Source organism: Neopsephotus bourkii, unplaced genomic scaffold (genome assembly GCF_033783945.1).
Source record: "Neopsephotus bourkii isolate Nb327-2 ecotype Australia unplaced genomic scaffold, CSIRO-AGI_Nbou_v1 NB_1820, whole genome shotgun sequence".
Taxonomy (NCBI): domain Eukaryota; kingdom Metazoa; phylum Chordata; class Aves; order Psittaciformes; family Psittacidae; genus Neopsephotus; species Neopsephotus bourkii.
Genome location: NW_026902293.1, coordinates 6,938,035 through 6,959,410, shown reverse-complemented (window position 1 = coordinate 6,959,410; position 21,376 = coordinate 6,938,035). Strand labels below are relative to the sequence as shown.

The 21,376-nt window shown below is 38.5% G+C and overlaps 1 protein-coding gene across 6 annotated transcripts in view; it reads right to left on the bottom strand.

Moving 5' to 3' along the window:
- The window catches only part of CUNH8orf34 (chromosome unknown C8orf34 homolog), a 188,334-nt gene that overhangs the window by 106,666 nt on the left and 60,292 nt on the right, over positions 1 to 21,376 (bottom strand). For all 6 annotated transcript variants that reach the window (XM_061342880.1, XM_061342877.1, XM_061342882.1 and 3 more), the window contains 2 exons: positions 21,088 to 21,257; positions 16,141 to 16,307 (listed from right to left, as the gene is read on the bottom strand). In XM_061342880.1, coding sequence (XP_061198864.1) covers positions 16,141 to 16,307; positions 21,088 to 21,257 — 337 coding nt within the window. The remainder of the gene's footprint in view (positions 1 to 16,140; positions 16,308 to 21,087; positions 21,258 to 21,376) is intronic.

The following is a 21,376-nucleotide window of genomic DNA, read 5'->3' as shown; positions in this document are numbered from 1 at the left end:
TCACAGTAGTTTTGCATGGCTTTTAACATTGCAGATTCATATAAAACATATGGTTGTCAGCAGAAGTCTCACCTGAAACATAATCCCCTACATTTGAATTCTAGGATAAATAACAATCACAGTATCCCAGTTAGAATGTTTCCAGATTATAACATGCTTGCAGAATAAAGATACCATTGCAACACCAACGAGATACAGAGTGAGCTGCAAACGTAGAGCAGCACCCAGAACCAATATGACCAAAGCAGCTACCTCTACCTCAGGAGCCTCTCCATCCACTCTGGAATCATGTTCATCTCTGTATGCAGAAAGCACGTGAGGTCATAGCCAAGGGCTCTTGGTGATGCATAATCTACAGCATTCTACCTATTATCTCCAGTGTATTACAGTAAACTCCCTTCTGGAACTGGAAATAAATTCTTCCAGGGTGTCACAGGCTAATGGTATTAGCCTGAGTCAGTACTGAGAGGTACTGCAGAACATTAAGCCTGTATCACTCATTTTCAGAGAAAGCCGTGACTTTTTGAACAATTATTTTTGTATATGTCCAAACACTTGTGTTAGGATGATAATCAAGTTATGAGATAACTTTGCATCCAAAGACAAACCTTTAAACAAGCTTCTACTGAATTCAATGTACCGTTTTGGTAAGAGATCAGTATAAAACAAGCAAAAGTCTTTATGTTAGGTCAACACAAAAACAGAAGATTTCATTATTGCCCCCTGTTCATGTAGCTTGTCCATCATTAATTTAAATGAAAACATTACATATCCATCAGAAGTTTCTTTAGCATTTGGATTATTTCTTTTCTTAATATGAACCTCATCAAACTTGAACAAAAATGTAAATGTTTGCAAACTCCTGTTTCCATTTCTTTTTAATAATAATAATAAAAAATTATAAGCCCTAGCAATATTACAATCATGTTAATGAATTTTGAAGAATGTGAAACAGAAAATTTAAAATGAGGCAGAGACTCCAAATTTTCCTGGGTAGGCTGTGTAGCAGTTGAAAGGGTCAAGGTGTTTCTGGCTCGCAGGTTCCCACACACCTTTGCTTTCCTAGCACTAGTCTTTTCTAGCTCTGTAGCTTTCTCTCCTCACTTTCTAAGATGTCAGTGCTGTACATACTCTGCAGGCGCAGCAGTGAACAGTGTGAATGTACATCTGTCTGTAAGATACTACTGTAAGAGGTTATCTTTCATTTGTTCAGTAACCAGGACCACTTTATATGGGTCACAAAAGCATTTCTCTTTAAAATTATTGTATTCATTGCATTTTAAATAGCATTGCTTTGTCACCTGTATCATGGGTAAGTGCACTATCCATAGTCTACTTCAGGAATTTTGGAGACATGAGGTTGTTGCCGATTGTCTGTAGAGATATCTGCCTGCATGTATAGTTTGGTGATGTTTCTTTGTACCATACACCCATATTTCATCTTCACTTTTCATATTTACTGCATATTCTACCAGAGAATGTTTCCAATTTTTCCTAAATAAATCCAAATGCTTCTTATTGGATATTCACTATCTTTTTATTTTATTTTATTTTTAGTTCTCCTTTAGGACTGTTCTGTCTGGATCCATGGTGTTAATACTATAATCATCTAACCTGTAAGAAGTGGTTGTTTCTTCTAGCTAATTATTTTTCTATCACACAGTCTGGGATGGCTTCAACTCTGTGCTTAGAGGACTGACTTTTCAATCTATCTTGTCGTTCTTCTATTTGGATTATCTGAGATATTTCAGCCCACATTAAAAGGTCAGATGAGGGAAAGAACTGTAACGGGCTGTAATTACTTGTCTAGGTGCTTCTACATTAACTTTCTATCTGTATAGCTACTGTATAACTTAATATCTGTATAACTAGTATATCAATATCTAAACTGTGACATAAATATGTATTTTCTCCTGAGTGCTTACCTTGACACTACTCTTCAACTTTCTTCTTCTCTCCTTCTTTCACCTGTTTTTCTTTCTAAGCACAAATCAACATTTTGGTTTTGATTCAGCTTGCAGCTTTATTTTCATCACATTCTGGAGACAACCATGAGGTTTGACAGAATTTTGGCACTACTAAGGCCCAATACAATTCTCATCAGTAAACAAATCTCCCTTCTGCATGACTGAACTTGTAATCAGCTACTGGTTAGTTAAAAGCTCAGCTTGCACCTGTAATACTTGTTACCAGATTTGAAACTGGCATTTTATGTTAAGTAATATAATTATGTTACTAGAGAAATAGGGGAATAGAGCAATCATTCATGCATGTTTGCACGACAGATATACTTCTTATATAGTTTATCCAAACCATCTAACATAGTAAACCCCTCTACATGTTTTCTGATCACACCGAAAGTGTTCTATTTCATCACCTCTTTCACTTTCCTTCTGAAATCCAGATCTAATGTCTTTGCCTCAGTCTGTTCTGTTTGGTAAAATACTTACTTGCACAGTCGTTTACCCAGACATAGAGCAACATCAAGTTTCTAATGGTTTAATTTTCAGCATTTTACAAGTAGAGTAAAACAAAATTACAGTTCATGGGCCTGTGGCCCTCCCTATGCTAGCAATTCATAAAATCATTAAGGTGCAGAGATACCTCAGGAGGTATCTGGCTCACCTTCCTGTTCAAAGGAGGGTCAGCCATGTTGCTTTGTATTTTATCAAATTGAGTCTTGAAAACATCCAAGGTCAGTGACTCCACAACCTCCCTGGGCAACTCATTTCAGCAGTTTAATATCCACATATCGATTTTTTCCCCCTTTATATCTAATCAGAACCTTGCCTGTTTCAATTTATACCTAGTATCACTCACCCTCCTGCTGTGTACATCAGTACTAAGAATATGTATCCTCGTTCTCAGGAGCCTCCACTTAGGCACGGAGGTGCTCTTGGATCCCCCTTAGACCTTCTCTTTTCCATGCTAAAAAATTGAGTTGCCTCAGCTTCACCCTATAGGTAGGACCCCTACATTATGGACAATGGATTGTCTTTAAAGGAATGTCATCTGCTCTTAGCTGCCAGAGTTCCTGCAGCGTAAGTTCTGCAATCCCTTTACTACCACAACTTATATCTTGTACTGCACTCCACATGTTTAATTCTTTTTTTCTCCTTTTTTTTTTCTCTTTTTCTTTCACACGGCTACAAGCAAACATAGGCTGTAAGAAGGAGCTGAGCCTCCCCTCGAAAAAAGGCAACATCTCTGATTCTTTACTATCATCTTATCTGAAAGCTTCTTTATCCAATCACATCAAAATAGATCTGCTGCGGCAGTTGTATCTTCTGGAAAGCTGAACTTCCCATTTGACCCACATTTCTGTTCATGAGGTTTTGCCTTTTTTTTTTTTTTTTCTAATAGCCTAGAGGAAAAAGTAGTATTTTTCCATTCATTCTCCTAATTTTACTATCACTTCTCTAAATCATGGATAATAATTTCATTATTCTAGCTTTAGTAGACAATATTAGACTTATATGAGATACCAAATGTTTTAAGTACAAATTCATTTTATTTTCTACTGGGAATACTAGTTAGAATCACAGAATCATAGAATAGCTAGGGTTTGAAAGGACCTTAAGATCATCAAGTTCCAACCCCCCTGCCATGAACAGGGACACCTCACACTAAACCATATCATCCAAGTCCTCGTCCAACCTGGTCCTTGAACACTGCCAGGGATGGAGCATTCACAACCTCCCTGGGCAACCCAGTCCAGTGCCTCACCACCCTAACAGGAGAGAATTTCCTCCTTATATCCAATCTAAACTTCCCCTGTTTAAGTTTTAACTCATTACCCCTTGTCCTACCACTACAGTTCCTAACAAAGAGTCCCTCCCCAGCACCCCTACAGTCCCCCTTCGGATACTGGAAGGCTGCTATGAGGTCTCCATGCAGCCTTCTCTTCTCCAGGATGAACAGCCCCAACTTTCTCAGCCTATCTTCATACAGGAGGTGCTTCAGTCCCCTGATCATTCTCATGGCCCTCCTCTGGACTTGTTCCAACAGTTCCATGTCCTTTTCATGTTGAGGACACCAGAACTGCACACAATACTCCAAGTGAGGTCTCACAAGAGCAGAGTAAAGGGGCAGGATCACCTCCTTCGACCTGCTGGTCACGCTCCTTTTGATGCAGCCCAGGATACGGTTGGCTTTCTGGGCTGCAAGTGCACACTGCTGGCTCATGTTCATTTTCTCACCGACCAGCATCCCCAAGTCCTTCTCTGCAGGGCTGCTCTGAATCTCTTCTCTGCCCAGCCTGTAGCTGTGCCTGGGATTGCTCTGACCCAGGTGTAGGACCTTGCACTTGGCATGGTTAAACTTCATGAGGTTGGCATCAGCCCACCTCACAAGTGTGTCAAGGTCCCTCTGGATGGCATTCCTTCCCTCCAGTGTATCAACCGAGCCACACAGCTTGGTGTCATTGGCAAACTTGCTGAGGGCGCACTCAATCCCACCGTCCATGTCAGTGATGAAGATGTTAAGCAAGACCCGTCCCAACACCGATCCCTAAGGGACACCACTCATTACTGGTCTCCAGTTGGACATTGAGCCATTGACCACAACCCTTTGTCTGTGGCCATCCAGCCAGTTCTTTATCCACCGAGTGGTCCATCCATCAAATTGAAGTCTCTGCAATTTAGAGACAAGGATGTTGTGTGGGACAGTGTTGAATGCTTTACACAAGTCCAGGTAGATGACATCAGCTGCTCTACCGCTGTCCATCAGCTCTATAGTCCCATCATACTTCTGCAGAAGAATGTGTAACTGAAGCTCTAATACTATTTCCTCATACTGCTGCAGTACTTGTCAACTCCAATTCCACTGTGCTAGGACCCATACTAAAAAATTGCAGAGTTTTACAGTTTAAACAGACCTTACGATCCAGTTACTTCTGCTCAGTAAAATTATTGACATATTTTGTCTTTTTTCTCACACAAATCCACACTGCAAATCAGTGAATCTAAGACAAATGAATTAGCTACACATTAACAATTAAATGATCAATCTTCTGGAGTTTATAACATCATTAGTGTTTAGCGTCGGAAAGTTGGGGCTGTTCAGCCTGGAGAAGAGAAGGCTGCATGGAGACCTCATAGCAGCTTTCCAGTATCTGAAGGGGGCCTTCAAGGATGCCAGAGAGGGACTCGTCATCAGGGACTGCAGAGATAGGACAAGGGGTAACAGGATCAAACTTAAACAGGGGAAACTCAGGTTAGACATAAGGAGGAAGTTCTTTACTGTAAGGGTGGTGAGGCACTGTAATGGGTTGCCCAAGGAATTTGTGAATGCTCCATCCCTGGCGATGTTGAAGGCCAGGTTGGACAGAGCCTTGGTGACATGGTTTAGTGTGAGGTGTCCCTGCCCATGGCAGGGGGGTTGGAACTAGATGATCTTAAGGTCCTTTGCAACCCAAACCATTCTGTGATTCTATGATATATAGATTTCAACCTGATTTCCAAAGTAACAAACTGACAGTCAGCATTACTCATCTCCTGCCTTTCAGAAACTTGCTACAATTTATCTATATAGTTTGAATGTTCCTTCTATCAGTTCTGCATGAATAAACTGTAGTGACAATTTTTACTTACATTATAACAATTGCTAAACCAGCTAGCAACTCTTAGGACATGCTAATTTTCTTGCAAGCCATCATTAAGAGTTGGCTTTAGTCTGGGCTTGCCAGAAGGAGAATGGAATAGTAAGGGAGTAGTACCCACACATCTTTTACATCACCTTACCTTTAACTAAAAGCAGTTGGCATATGAGTAGGGAAATCCTGGCATCAAAAAGTAAAGACTGATGAAATGAGCAAGAAGCAATCCATTTTCTGCAGAGAGAAAAGCCAAATTTTTCCATTTTCTCATGGAAGAGAGACAGGGAATCAGCCCTCAGAGAATAAATATTTATTTAACTGTCATTTTCCCATACTATTAGCAGAGCAGGAATAATTAACACCAGAATGAACTCATGAGTGATTTAGGGCAAAGAAATATCTTAAGAGTATCACCTAAACAGTAAATACAGTAAAGGCACTGCCTAACTTCAAGCAATAAGAGAAATACTTACAACTTCAAAGCAAACTGCATGTGACTACTCCATATGAAGTCCCCAAATTGTTCCTAGTACTTAGTGCCTACTGCACTGTACCTAGTACATTGCACATCAAAAGACAGCTGGCTGTGTGAAGGAGAATGAGAGGACAGCAATATATTAGATAAATGTTTTCTCATGACTGTGACTGCATGCATAAAATCCCACAGCTCAGCTCATGGGTATACTTGGCTGGATGGCTGGGCCCAACGAGTTGTGGTGGATGGAGCTAAATCCAGTTGGCACCTAGTCACAAGTGGTGTTTCCTGGGGCTCAGCACTGTGGCCAGTTCTATTTAATACCTCTACTGATGATCTGGAGGAGAGGATCGAGTGCACCCTCAGTAAGTGACACGTGACACCAAGGTGGGTGGGAGTGTTGATCTGCTGGAAAGTAGGAAGGCTCTGCAGAGGGATAGGGACAGTCTGAATCGATGGGCCAAGGCCAGTTATATGAAATTCAACAAGGCTCAGCGCCAGGTCCTGCACAACAACTGCACAGGCTTGGGGCAGAGGGGCGGAAAGCTGTTCGGAGTAAAAGGACCTGGGGGTGCTGACTGACGGCTGCTGAACATGAGCCAGCTCAGACCTGAGTTGTTAACTAGCATAGTGCCCTGACTCAAAGAAGTCAGCAGCATATAGACGGTAAATAAAGATCCTGTTATGTGCAATTTCCAAATTTGGGACTGTACCTGAACCAGCATATTTAGTAAAGTAGAACTGATCTATCTTCTATGAATTTATCTAGTTTTATATATTTACACTTGTAGTCTCCACAATCTTCTGTGGCAATGCATTCCACAAAACAACTATGTTCAACTTGTGAAAAGCTATTTCCTTAAACTTCATAGCTCAGAATGTTATCTAAAATATGCCACTTGACTCAACTACAGCTCTTTGCTATTTGCCCGACACCTGATGTTCTTGGTACACCTGGAGGCAGGCAGTGGAAATAAAACAAACGGAAATACACCTAGCTGTGAGTATCAGCTTCCTGTCTTGTAAATGGTGTTGAGGTAGGAGGAAGCATTTTCCTATAGTTTCTTTAAAGGGACTTCTGTGCCTCCACAACCATTAAACGTGCCAGTCTAGAAAAATTATCAGTCTAATCCAACGATATTAGGGTCAATATCACATCATAATGAGTGATCTATACCATGTTCCTGTGTCCCCTTTCCTTCTGTTAGAAGAAATCCCAGGCTGTAAGAAGGCCTGTAACATACATTTAGATCTCTCATCTGGACAGTCAGGAGACTAGGATAGGGACTAGTAGGGACATAGAGTCCCCACTCTGTTCTTTAGGTATAGATCTAAAATAAGCTTTGGTTCCTTGTTTTGATTGATGGCTGGCTTTGTGAACGAAGATTTGGGAAGAGCTTTATCCACGCTTACTACAAGTGCAATGAAGACTAAAAGGGCAACATGGGATAGGCAAATCCAGTTGGAAAAAAGGCTGCTTGGTCATTCAGGATATTTCTGAACAAGACTGTCATCTCCTGGGTCAATCTCAAGCGACCAATGCCTTGAACCACCTGCATGCAGGGTTGCATCTGCGGCTTCCGGTGCATCTTATCACCTGCTGTTTCATCCCTCCCCTGTCACTACAGGGCTTTGCAAGTCTGAGTAAACCCTTTAGGCCTGTGCAGTGGGTTTTTTAGGTGAGGCACAGCATGCACAGAACTGGCCCCACCCTTTACACCTGAGGTTTATCTGCCAGGGCCTAGCGAGCTTGGACGGTGACAGCAAAGTCTTCAGGTCATAGGTTTGGTTAGAGTGTCCTCTTAGATGGAAGGCCTTACAAGGTTCCTCATGTAAACTGTAAATAAATGATGTTTCAAGATTGTGCACGTCATGATACTCAGTATACACCTATTTTTTGAAAATTAATAACTCTTTCAAAGCTTTTTGTTAGTTCACATAACTCATTTCAACTCAAGAGAAGCCAGGATCTCTAATTGGTTTTCTCTCTGCTTTCCCTTTAGCAATATGAAGCACAATCAACTTCAGTTTCAACCATTTAATGCTTAGCAAGCCAGAAATAACTACATGTGTTGCAATATGATGTGACTAACTGAGATCATAATTTACTCTAACCTTACAAACACCCTCTTAACAAAACTATATAACTTACTATGCTTACCAGAAGTTATTGTCATTCTAAAAATTCTATGCAAACATCAAACACCTGTAGTACTAACAGCGGTATTAAAGAGCAGGATTCCATTATTTTAAGGCTTTAAAAACCAAATCCATGTACTTTGAATAACCAGTTAGAGCTTTGCTTAAACTCAGATCAGCTAGACGATTCTCACTGATGTTGCTGTCTTTTATCACAGCACCACAAGATGAACTGAAATAGTGAACTCCATGAATGACATTGAACAGATCTGAGCATCTCTCTTGCTTCAGGGACTTTATATACTGGCAGATTGAAAAAAAGTATGCAATTCCTTAAAAGTCTACACAGGTGTCAGTGACAAGTACAATGCATGAATATATAGCTTTAAAATTAGTAGCAGATTTCAAATTTATGGCTTCTCTCTACACAGTAGTCCTGCAGATCAAGGAATCTGGAAAAAAAAAACAATTGACAGTATCTGCAATAATGCTGTAGTTAAAATTTCAGTGAAATGTCATAGAAAAAGAACAAACTCCCATTTTTTAAAGTTATTTCTCATCTTTGTTTTGCAAAAATAATTACTCTGAGTGATTTACCAATCCTGGCATTATTCGTATACTACATTTGCATAAAAATGATCAGCATTTACTTTATTGTTTGAAGTATGAATACAAATTTCTATATAATATGTATTTTTATATATACTATATATAATGATATTATATATATTATTTAAAATATAATGTTTATTACACTAAAAGCAAAAAAAGATAAAGATTTAATGACACTTACTGGAGTTAGAACATGTTAATCACTGTAACCTGAACATTAAAATACAAGTGATCCATATTTGCTGATTTTGAAAAGAGAAATACCTTTTCACAACCTTGGTGGTTTCTCTGCTCCTCTTTTCCCCCCTACCATTTCCACTAGACTTCAATATTTATTACACATTCTCCAGATTACATCCTGTGCATGGATCCCTCCAGGTAAACTTCCCATAACTATGTTAAAAGAAGTAACAGACTATACCTATGTTAAAAGAGAACAGTGAGAGAAAGGAGAAATTACTGCAAATACAACCTTCTGAATGAAATAATGTGCCTTTATCTAAGTCCACAGGAGTTATCTGAATAATAGCCATAATGCACTCTACTGAGCTTTACAGGATTTACAGTCTTTAACACTTAAGGTACCTTTACACAATAGCGTAAGAATCCCAGTCACATACCATTGCTTCCAAACTGTATCCTCTGTGACAACTATGGTCACTTGTCAGTGGTATCCTAAGGACTTTGTGCACAAAAAGACTAATTAAGAAGCAAAGAGACACAAGGCAAATGTCGGAGACATTCTGGAGTCCACAGTTAATGGCCTAAAACACACATGGGGAGAACAGAATCAGCTGTGAGTGAAAGGCGATAAAAATTGGAGAACAGTTGCAAGAGATCTAATCACACACTGATCAACCTATCTCAGGAAGAGGAGAGAAGCCTTTCTCTAACACAAGCAAGAACTATGTCCCTGAGATGCCAAACAGAGCAGAATAAACCTTCCATCATCTCAGTACAAGCTCTCAGTCTTTAAAAAGACAGTAGTGACTTGGGAAAAATATCTTCAAGAGATACCCTGGGTCTTGCTGGGATGGGGTAATTTTCTTCACAGTAGCCCACATGGTGCCATGTTTTAGACTTGCGACTACAATACTGTTGATAACACACTGATGTTTTAGCTATTGCTGAACAGTACGTGCACAGAGTCAAGGCTTTCTCTGTTTCCCAATCTGCCCCACAGCATGGGGAAGAGGCTCTAAAGTGAGACAGCTAGGACTGCTGACCTGAATTGACCAAAGGGATATCCTAGGCCATTTAATGCTGAGCAATCAACACTGGGGTGTGTTTTTTATCAAAGTTGCTTGAGGACTGGCTAGTCATTGTTCCACATGAGGAAGGTGATGAGTAATTGTTTTGGAATCACTTGGTTTTGGCTTTTTTTTTTTTTTTCCTTTATTCTACCTCTTCCTTTCAATTATTACACTATCTTTATCTCAACCCATTAGATTGCTTGCTTTTGCTCTTCCTATTCTCTCCCCCCTAACACTGTGGGGCAGTGAATGACTGAGGAGCTCTGCAGTCCTTAGCTGCTTGAGGGGGTCAACAACAAACAGGGGAAAAAACACCGTTTGGAACTTTTGAGGAAGCAACATTCAGCAATAAGAACATGAGACAGCACTGCCATTATCACTTTTGCATGACTTGAGCTAAAGCAGTGATCCCTACCTCTGACTAGAGAGAGAAATTATCTTTCCAGTGGCACAAAAATACCCTGCTACACTGAATTCTCTTCTTGCTGGTGATTTGAACCCAATGTCTATCATACAATGAGGAGTTTGTGATCCACATAATAATAGAGCAGAGCAGGCACAGGTCTGTGTTATGCTGTGCAATCATAAAGGTAGGCAATTCACACCTGGCATTCGGCAATTACACCAGCTGCACGGTCTCTACCTTCAAAGTGAACCACCCTGTTGTCATGCGAGCATCTTTTTACTTGACAGTATAAATGCTGACTGGAATTCTTTACTTATAAGAAAAACTAAATTATTTACTTCTAAGAGCAATAAGGTCTTTAATGTTGGTCAGCCTTAGCATGGCAGGGTCTGTGCAGCATAACATGCCGTGACTAGAGGTCTGTCCAGTGTTGTGTAACTTAGGGTTTCCAGCATCTGAAGGAATGTAGGATTATCTATGCTATCCCATTTTTCCACCTCCAAAAGGTATTTATATACACACTTGATGGAGTCCTCCTAATGGAGATCTGTAACACACACTTGCACCAGAGCATTACATCTGCTACTAAAAATTTTGCAATGTATAGTATAGCCAGTCTCTGCATGTAGAAGAGGCCTACTGTCTCCCAGTGGTGTCAGCTTCTATGCATGCACTACACAGCAGATGCTCCCTGGTATTCTTGTCAATTTCCCAATAACTTCCACAAAAGAAAAGTCATCAAAAGCGATCATGATGGGCAATTCACACAGCTTTCTCCCACACAACCACCCTACTTAAACCACAGAAAACTGTTCTGAAGATGTAGAACAACTCACATTTCATCTTTCCCTGGGCCTTGTGGCCTCTCTTTTGGAAAATGTTGTACTCTAGTCACATAACAGAGAAGTTTTTGTCCAGCTGGGAGAGACAATAAAGAGGAACCTGCTGCTAATACTGGAATAATTTGTCAGGTCTAGACTCTGTTTCCTGCATGTTGCGGCACGTTGCCAAAGACGTTGCAAATGGTAACATCAAGAATGTCTGCTGAACCAGAGGAAACGTACTGAATGCACTGCAGATTGGACACCCTTTCTTTACAACATTTAGAAAACCAGTCTAGACTATATAAGGGGTAGACTAGCAGAGACTTACTGTCTCATCCTACAGGCAACGGCAATCTTTACTAAATTCTATTTACCTCCTCTTGTTATAAAATGTAAATATATCATCAGCCAATCTATCAGGGGTGTTATAATGATTAAGTAACTTTTGGAAAGATCTTGAGGAAAAAAGAAATTCTAAAGATTAGAAAAATTACTGAAGCAAACAGATGACATCAGGTATCTCTCAAAGCAATAATCAAAAAACATATTACTTCTTGATGTGCATTTCTGTCTTTAAAGATTATGGTTTGTTACTGCATATTACACATAATAAACATGAAACAGATAATCACTGAACTTTCACTTAAGATTTCTACATCGAGCAAAAAACCCCACTGTTACTGTGAAACCAGCTCTAAGGAAAAGAAGAGATGGTTTTACAAGTCTTGGTGCTGCAAACACTTAAATTTCTCTCACATACATGATTATTTCCATTGAAATCATGGAGGTTTCTCAGAGTTATACAGACTGGCATATGCATCAATCGCAGGAAATAGGGTTCAGTTACCACCACCTTTTACTTCAACCACACCTGTGTGAGCTTCCTGGCTACACTTATCTTTGGAGTGATGCTAAATAGGTAACTATTGCATAATTAGCATATGGCAAGCTTTTTAATTATGTGAGCATGCATAAAGATTGGGCAACAATAAGAAAGAGGCGTTTGAGCATTAGGAATAAATATCATAGAATCACAGAATTGTTTAGGTCAGGAAAGATCTTTAAGATCAAGTCCTAGCACCACTGAGTCCACCACTAAACTAGGCTTGTAAATGCCATATCTACACACCTTCTAAATATCTCCAGGGATAGTGACTCAAACATTTCCAATGTTTGAAAACCCTTTCAGTGAAGAATTTTTTCCTAATATCCAATCTGAATCTCTCCCAGTGCAATTTGAGGCCATTTCCTCTCATCCTATCACTTGTCACTTGCGAGAAGAGACTAAAACCAATCTCACCACAATCTCCTTTCAGGTAGTTGTAGGGAACAAGGTCTTCCCTGTGTTTCCTTTTCTCCAGGCTATACAACCCCAGTTCCCTCAGCTGCTCTTCACAGGACATGTTCTCTATATCAATACTGTGTAAAACAATACAAAATTTCTTTTTCATCTTCTTGGAACAAGCTCAAGAATGTATACGTAAGTCCAAGTGTGCTACAAAAAATATATTTTTATAATATGTATGTTTATGCATAGCAGTGCATTTGAAAAATTATATACTTACACTTAATCAAACAATTGATCTTTTTAAAACCAGACAAGTTGTGCTTTGGTGACTGATCAATCAATATTTTCATCGATTTCAGGGAAAATACAGTTCAGCCCATCCCAGTGGACAGCTACAGAGGAAGTAACATGATTTCAGACTCTCAGTTCACAAAGAACTACTTTAGTTACCGATTACATTTACAAAACACAATACAGTCGGATATATACAAAACAAGTCTCTTGATATAATTTTCAATCACAGACCTCAAATGCATTATCCTTTTACATTTATAAATACATGTAATTTTAGAGCTACAGTTCTCAGCCTTTTAAAGTCAGGAAGATCCTTCCCACTATGACATTACCTGCCAGTAATCTAGTTCAGCCACCTGCATAGCTGACTGACTTAGAAAGTTACCAGTGTGTTAACAGCCACCATATATTATACACAAAGAGTGGTAAATGACATGAGAATGTAGGCCCATTAATATTCTTTTCCATCTTTGCAGATATATTTCTTTTGAAATAGATTCTTCAGAAGTATAACAGCTTAATTGTTTCATCTACTTGGAATCTTACATTCTAGCTAAATTTTTATTGACAATTCTCATGTGAGTACTAAGAGGTGTTTGGGGATTTTTAAAGAAAACATACCAGCAGTAAGTTTCATGCCTTTAATACCTAAATAAATCAACCAAGCTTTAAAAGAGATTCTCATGAACACACACAAAGATGGAAATTTGTGTTCTGTAAAAACCTCCATTGTAAGTAGGGTATGCATTAAAGTTATCTGCTACAAATAGTATAACTTTTTTTTCCCAGAATCCAGGCTTAGGAGTGTGAGGTAATTTTTTTAAGAAAGGGCCGAATAAGCAACAAATACTGAATTCTAAAGGGAACAATGAAGTGCCTATATACAACTGTGCCCTGCAATACAGTGATGGCAGAAAGCCATGATTTGAAATTAGGTACACTGCATATAAGCAGTGTAAAAACCATCAAAGCAGTTAATGGATTAATGCAGTAAGTAATAAAAAAATTCAATCCCAGTATCATACAGTTACTGATCTGGAAAATACAGAAATGAAAAATACCTATGTTTGCTGATAGAAACTTGAGTTCTCTGTGTTACCTTCAAAAGAAAAATCAAACACCCTTCCTGTGTAACACTTTGTCATATCCTCAAGTTTTGAGCAATTCCACACAATATAATCTATTATATCAAATATACAACACATATTGTCAGTAAATTGCAACATGAGAATTAAAATTAACAGCCAGTCTTGCAGAAGCACAGCTCTTTCAACACCAAGATGTACATATTGAACTTCTTATCTGTGGTTATTATTCCAACATGGCTGCAACATAATCTCTGTAAGCATGGCTATGGACCAAATACGCCATGATTTTGTGCTTCAGAATCACTTATATAACACCTGAGCCAGAAGCTCTGTTTGTGACATCTCTTAATTTTAAGTTGATTTTGTATAAGCCTTGCCAGTTCTCAGGAAATGCATGATAGAAAAATGTTACAGGTTTTGCATGGCAAAAATTCAGAATGGATTCCTACAATCAAATCTTAACTAAAAAATAAACAAAACAGCCCCAAAAAAACAAGAACTTCACTTGTCTGTACAAAGACAACATTCAGCCCAAACACCAAGACACTAGAATATAAAATTTCTTTTATACTGTCTTTCTGGTTCCAGATACCTCCAGAGATGCAAGTAATTGGACAAAAAGACCTACACATCTACTGCACACCTTTTCCTCTCTATCGCCACAGAATTTAACAAGATTTTATACTGTATGTGACACATAATGAAGACAATAACATTACACACACATTTATCTACTGTGGCTTCCAGAGACCACAGAATCCTATAGTTCCTTGATTTATGCCAGCAAAAGACACCCATTCATCTTTCTTTTTATGTTACATTGATAAAGTTGGAAAGGTTTGTAAATCACAGGAGGAAATAAGGAGGTAACGCAGTTACAGAGTAATTATGGCCTGTACTGGAATGTGTGGATTAGTTCTGGAAATACCAGTTGATTCTATGAAGACTGCAAGCCCACAGTCACAAACACTGTGACTTCCTTCTAACACAAAGACTAACTGACTCACTGTGACACTTGAGCTATCCAGCCCATTATCTCCTCTCTCTTGTAGAAACAAATGCAAGCACCACTTAAAACTACTGAAAAAAAGACTATATGTATTAATTTACAATTAATTTACAATTATTTGAGCATAACAAAAAGCTCTTGACCATGAGCATGGTCAAGCACTGGCACAGGCTGCCCAGGAACGCTGTAGTCTCTGCCTTCTGAAAGAGTCAAAACCCAAATGAACAATGTTCAGATCAGCCTGCTCCTGCTGACTGAATTGAGGACAGGGCTAGACTAGATATCTCCAGCAATTTTGTGATTCTATGAAGGCTGCTAAGGAAGCAACAGAAATATAATGAAGTAGAGCACCATTTGTTTTTCTGATTTTTAAATTAAGGTCCAACCTGAAGGAAAGAGTTTGTGATTGAATTCGTAAGTGTAAGAATGCTGAGCTATCTCAAGACTGCACATTTTCCATGCTTTGATCCCACATAAAGTTCTATATAGGAAAAATTGGAAAAAAAAAGAATCCATTACTACCTTTTAAGTATCTTACACTGAACCTTTTTAAAAATAGCAGAAAAGAGACTATTAACTTTCTTCAACAATTTCCCTATTCTCACAACTAGTAATTCTAGGAAAGGGAGGAAGCAGCGAACATACAGCCTTCTAGAACACAATTTAACATACAATAGTCTACTGGAAAATTACAATCAAATCCTCTCAAGGTTACAAATTCACATTGCATAAGCTATTTGTAGCTAGTAAGTGTCAAATAAAATCCATTGAAGTTAGAATTGTGATACAGCTAAGAAAAAGAAGAACCGGATGAAAGCTAGTGAAGCTGATTCTGTTTCTTGTGCATAAATACATTCTCCAAGTAGAACCTGTGAGTAATTTATGTAGAAAATCAAATTAATTACTTTTAGCACCTGAAGCGTTTGATATTTCATTATCTCTTGATGCATCTGGCAGTTTACTCACACACATATATGGTCTTCATTACATTCACTCCTGAAAGTTGCAAGTTAAACCTTCACACAGCTCCTGCATACTTTAGCTTCAGACATAGGGAGCAGTTTCACACTAATCTATGTTTAATGAGCTATTACATATTTTAGATGAATCTATAATAAAAAAGTATCAGAAAATATACATAATTTTTTGCAGTTACCCAGCAGTTCCATTGCATCATCTTCATTGTCAATATCTTCTTCGGTTACAGATGGAGCTGTGCTTTGAGCAGAATCAAAGGAGTCCTGAGAAAGCATGGCAGCCAGCAGTTTCTTATGTTGCTGCTGTTGTTGTTTTAATCCTTTGGTCTTTGGCTCCATTTTTAAGCTGTGAGGGAGGAAAGCACAACTTTCTTTTACTAGTGCTATCTACGAAGTATGTTACACATTTGTCAAATTACTGTAGCCCATGATGTCTTCAGACCTAAAGGTTAATGCGATCAGATCGAACATAAACCAGCTGGTTATCATTCATTCCCTGACCACTGGATGTTGTTGTCCTGGTTTCAGCTGTACCAGTTATGTTTTTCTCCTCCCTTGTAGCTGGTGCAGTGCTGTGTTTTGGCTTTAGCCTGAGAACAATGTTGATAACACACCAATGTCTTAGTTCTGCCAGTGAGGAAGTGTATGTGAAGCCAGGAGTGAGAAGAGACAGGACACCTGACCCAAACTCACCAAAGGAGTATTCCATACCACAGCATGTCATGCCCAGTATATAAACTGGGGGGAGTTAGCCAGAAAGCACAGATCACTGCTCAGGTCAGGCTGGGTGTCGGTCAGAGAGTGATGAGCAGTTTGCATTGTGCATCACTTGTGTTTATTGGGTTTTTTTTCCTTTCCCCTTTTAGTTTTACATTCTCTCCCCTTGTTATTTCCCTTATCATCATCATTAGTAGTAGTAGCAGTAATTTTATATTATACTTTCATTATTGGACTGTTTTTATCTCAACCTGTGGGGTTTACATTCTTTAGATTGCTCTTCCCATGCCATCTGGAAGGGTAAGGGTGGAGGGGTGAACCAATGGCTGCGTGCTTCTGAGTTACCAGCTGAGCTTCAACCACAACAGTTATAAATCAGTTTGTGTTTTCAGTTCCTACCTAAATTTTGACTGAATGATGACAGGAAATTTTCCATTGACTTCATGGGCATTAATGAAGTCTAAATAAGCTACATGTACAGAATAGAATGGCAATTACTAATCAGTATTGCTAAGGCACTGATCATACAGCAACAAAGCTGAAAACAAAGAACTGTTCCCTTGAGTGGTTATGTTATCATAAACCCACAGGATTAAGGACTATATACTTATAACAACAATTCTCATGATTTGTTGACTTGTGTCCCTAACCTAAGTAACAGACAACTGGAACTGCACAGAAGTTAGCAGAAGGGCCTAAGGAGGACTTGCTATAGTTAGCAGTTTCCAATTCCTTACAATACAAGACAATGGGACAGAAGTTTGGTGCCTCACATAAGGATATCAGCAACACCTCAGACTGTTGCACAGTCTGTTGCAGGAAGGCAGATCTATTACAAACATGAAATTTAGTATAATCAATAACAGTTAATTTCCCACTGCAAAGATAAATACTAGTAAGACAAAGTGCACTTTGGAGATGAAGAACAGACTTTGAGTTCAGAACATTAGGTATGCAAGCTCCGGTTCATTTTCGGCTCTAAGAAACAAGAGCATCATATTAAAAATCCCTGAATTCCCCACTGGGTACATACATTATCACTTGAGAAACCTTCCCAAGAGCCTTGTTGCTTCTGAGAATTCCTCCAGGAATTTTTTAATGTAGAAAACTACTAACAGTGACTTGGAAATGAGTTCAACCCTATTTTCACTCTGAATTTCTGAAACAAGAGCTCGGTACTAGCAAGATTGCCATCAGCACTTTTATATGGTCCCTTATCACATATTAATACTTTGCTTTGCTCCCTTACAGCAGCAACAGAGCAGTACAAAATCAGTGACAAGCAGTTTTTCCTCTATAGCAGTCCAGAACATTAAGGGCAGTCTGACAAGACATAACTAATACTACTGCCACAGACTGCCTACATTATCCTTTCCAGTCATAGTAGTGGTAAAATCTGTCCTTTCAGTTGCTCAAAATTAATTCCCATTCTTTTAAGTCAATGGTCCTGGCTTTCAGATATAAAACATGCCTGCTTCTGTTGCTCATCGTCACAGGAATATATGGTAACAGATAGTGCTTCTCTCCCACTGTTCACTATTGAATTGAGCAAGAAGTGAGGTTTCTAGATGCAAAGACAGAAAAGCAGTCAACTTACAGATTCCTAAATATCACATACTATGTATACTCAGTATTATCTGCTGAATGCTGAAAAGACCAATATTGAAAACGGGCATGTTATCAACAGACCAGTGGTCCATAGGAATACGCCATTCTCTGAAGCATGTTCAGTTCCTTACAGAATTACACGAATGTGTAAGGACCGAAGGCTTTCCCTTCCACCAAACAAAAAGAAACCGTGTGCTATGGTCTGTGAAAACACCACAGAAAAAGTGAGTCGCATGACACTGACGGCAGTTACTCTAATAGTGATCTGACTAGTGATCTGTCTAGTGATCTGGATATTTATGTAGTATTCCATTCATGTTGAATTTCCTTATGTTTAGTGATAGGTAAAAGAAGACATACTACTTGGAAATAATGGGACAATTAGTTTTTATTTTCCTGTTTTTATGCTGTAATTGAAGATTTGGATTAGTTTTGAGTTTGCTGGCTTGTGATGTAAGTCCTGATGATTAGTGATCAATAACCGATCACTTTTTATTAAAAGTGTCACTAAATCAAATTTAGCAAGATATAGTTTGTAACATTTAATGTGAATTTCAAATTGTTCCCTCTTTCAGTTGCCAGATAAAAATGTAACTGAATTACTTTAGGCTACATTAAATATAAAGTAAATGAATGAAATAAGATGAGGCAGGCAAAAATTCTTTACAATGGATTACTTCATTCTTTTAAGAGTTTCATTTAAACTTGCAAAATTATAATATTCACACTACTTTTGGATATACTAGGTATATGCTACATTTAAACTAAATTATTATTACCTATTACTTGTCTCATGCATTTGGTGTTCCAAATTTTGCTAGTAGCACTTTACTTCACTGTAACACTGAATCATACCTGGAAGGAACTACCTGTTATTAGCAAACTATTATTAACCTTTCAGCTTAACCTTGATCAATACAGGTCTTTTAAACTTCCATACATACATGGCACTAATTTTAGTATCATCACTATCTTGAACTTCCCCAACTTAATGATTATTTTGCAAGACTGCAAACATGCTTTTTATAAACGCCTTACAAAAGCTGATGAAATATTAATGAACCAAAGAATTATTCCAGATACAAAAGCAGTCATCCAATGTAAATCCATATGCCGCATGCAATTTAGTAGTTATTCACTTCCCCTGAAAATCAGTATTCCCACTTAACAATACATATTCTTCAGCAAGTCTTCAGCACTTAACTGCACCTCAAAACTAGAGATATGTGTCCCATGAGATTTTCCTGGCATCAAGTATCCCATATTGTCCTAATTTCATACACCAGGCAATGTGATTTTGTCATGATACTCAACAAGACTTCTCAAATACAATTCTCAGAGACATTAATCCCATTAATCACATTTTTTAATTACAGAACTAGTTGTGAGGTTTCCCACAGCCTGAACCAGCCTCTACAAAAGAAAAAAATTCACTGCTTTGAATCATCTTTGTTAGTCAGAACTAAAGCTTTTTGCTTCGTTCTAGAGATTAGACTAGAGATGCTTATTTCTGCTCCTTCCTATTGAGTAAAAGGATACAATATCCTCAGTTTGCTTTGCAACATTGAACGGATCATTATTCACTGTCTTTATTAGACTGCTGAATAAGGAAAAAGAAACCCATGTCCTCACAATGAAGCTGCAGTGCCAGTCGCTGACTCCGTTACTTTCCCAGGAGCTGCACTGGAGAGACCTAGCATCTGAGTTCTGTTGGTGCCAGTACAAAGTCTCGCTGAGGGATCATTACTGCATGCTGCTACTTCTTTGAAATAGTAGTACTTACAGCTGCATCCCTCCTCCACCCAATAACCTAATTAAAAGAAGAAAGAAGTACTCACGGATAACAAAAATTCACAACATGTGAAGAATGCAGCCTGTAAGAGCCTGTAAGTGATAGACTGTTTCCTTCTGACATGGACGTGACATTCCAATGTGGAAGGAACATAGAAGGCACAGTGAACTAATACCTTAGGCCTTTTCAAAGGGAAGCAGAGACTTTCTGCTTTCTTAAAAGAGGAAGAGAAAGGTGTCTATTGCAGTCAGAGTACTAGTTATAACCAAGGAGAAAGGCTACAGGGTGGAGGGAGAACCATAGGTGTTTAAGCCAATTAACAAAGGCAGCACTTGACGCTTAAAAAAAAAAAAAAAGAAAAGAAATACTTCACTTTCTGTGACAAACAGGTATCTTTAAATGACAGAAAATGGACCAATTATAAAAATGATAATAACTTCCAGGTAGCTGAAGCACATTAACAAAGAAACATACTCCTCTACTCTCAGTAAAGCCCAATAAATCCTTAGAAGTTGTTTACTGCAGAGATTATAACTTTCACTTTGAGAAAGACTCGTTATTAACACCAAGATGCTAAGAATTGAAGATGAATTTAGGAAATCCTGCTAAAAATAACATAGGTACTGTTTCCCTCGTTCATCTTTCCTTTAAATGAGAAAATCAGATTTACCACTAAAATGTCAAGAAGATCCATGAATAGGTACTACCAACCACTTAAAGACAGAAGGGTTAGAAGTATCTGAATGAAGCAATACATAAAAAAATCATGTCATGTTGACAAATCATGTCAACATACACTTAGCTTTATATATAGGAATAAAACCATGTGATCGCAAATAAGTTAATATATAGAAGCATGATAAGAAATCAGTCATGTATTAGTTTTGCATGCTGTCACACTACAGCATGGGAATTTAAAAGCCTCGCACTCTGCTCTCAGAAATTGGGTGTTACAAAGACAGCTTCATTTCACAAATTATAAAATTTCTAGGCCAAACCAAAATCCCACCTTCCTCCAGGACTGCTGCTATCCTCACTGTCCCACTGCTCATTTTTATTTCTTGGTATTGGTGGCTGCAGCATCTCAGCAGCCAGTGGGTCTGCATCATTCTCTTCACGACCAATCCATTCTCCAATCACACGAGGTCTGAGAAGGGGGGTGTTAAAACCCGCTGTGTCCTGAAGAGAAATAAATAATAATAAAAAGAACCATAAACACTGTGTTGCGTGTTCTCAACCACACATGCAAATAGAAAAAAAAAAAAAAGAAGAAAATTATACTATTAGTTTCAAAAGTA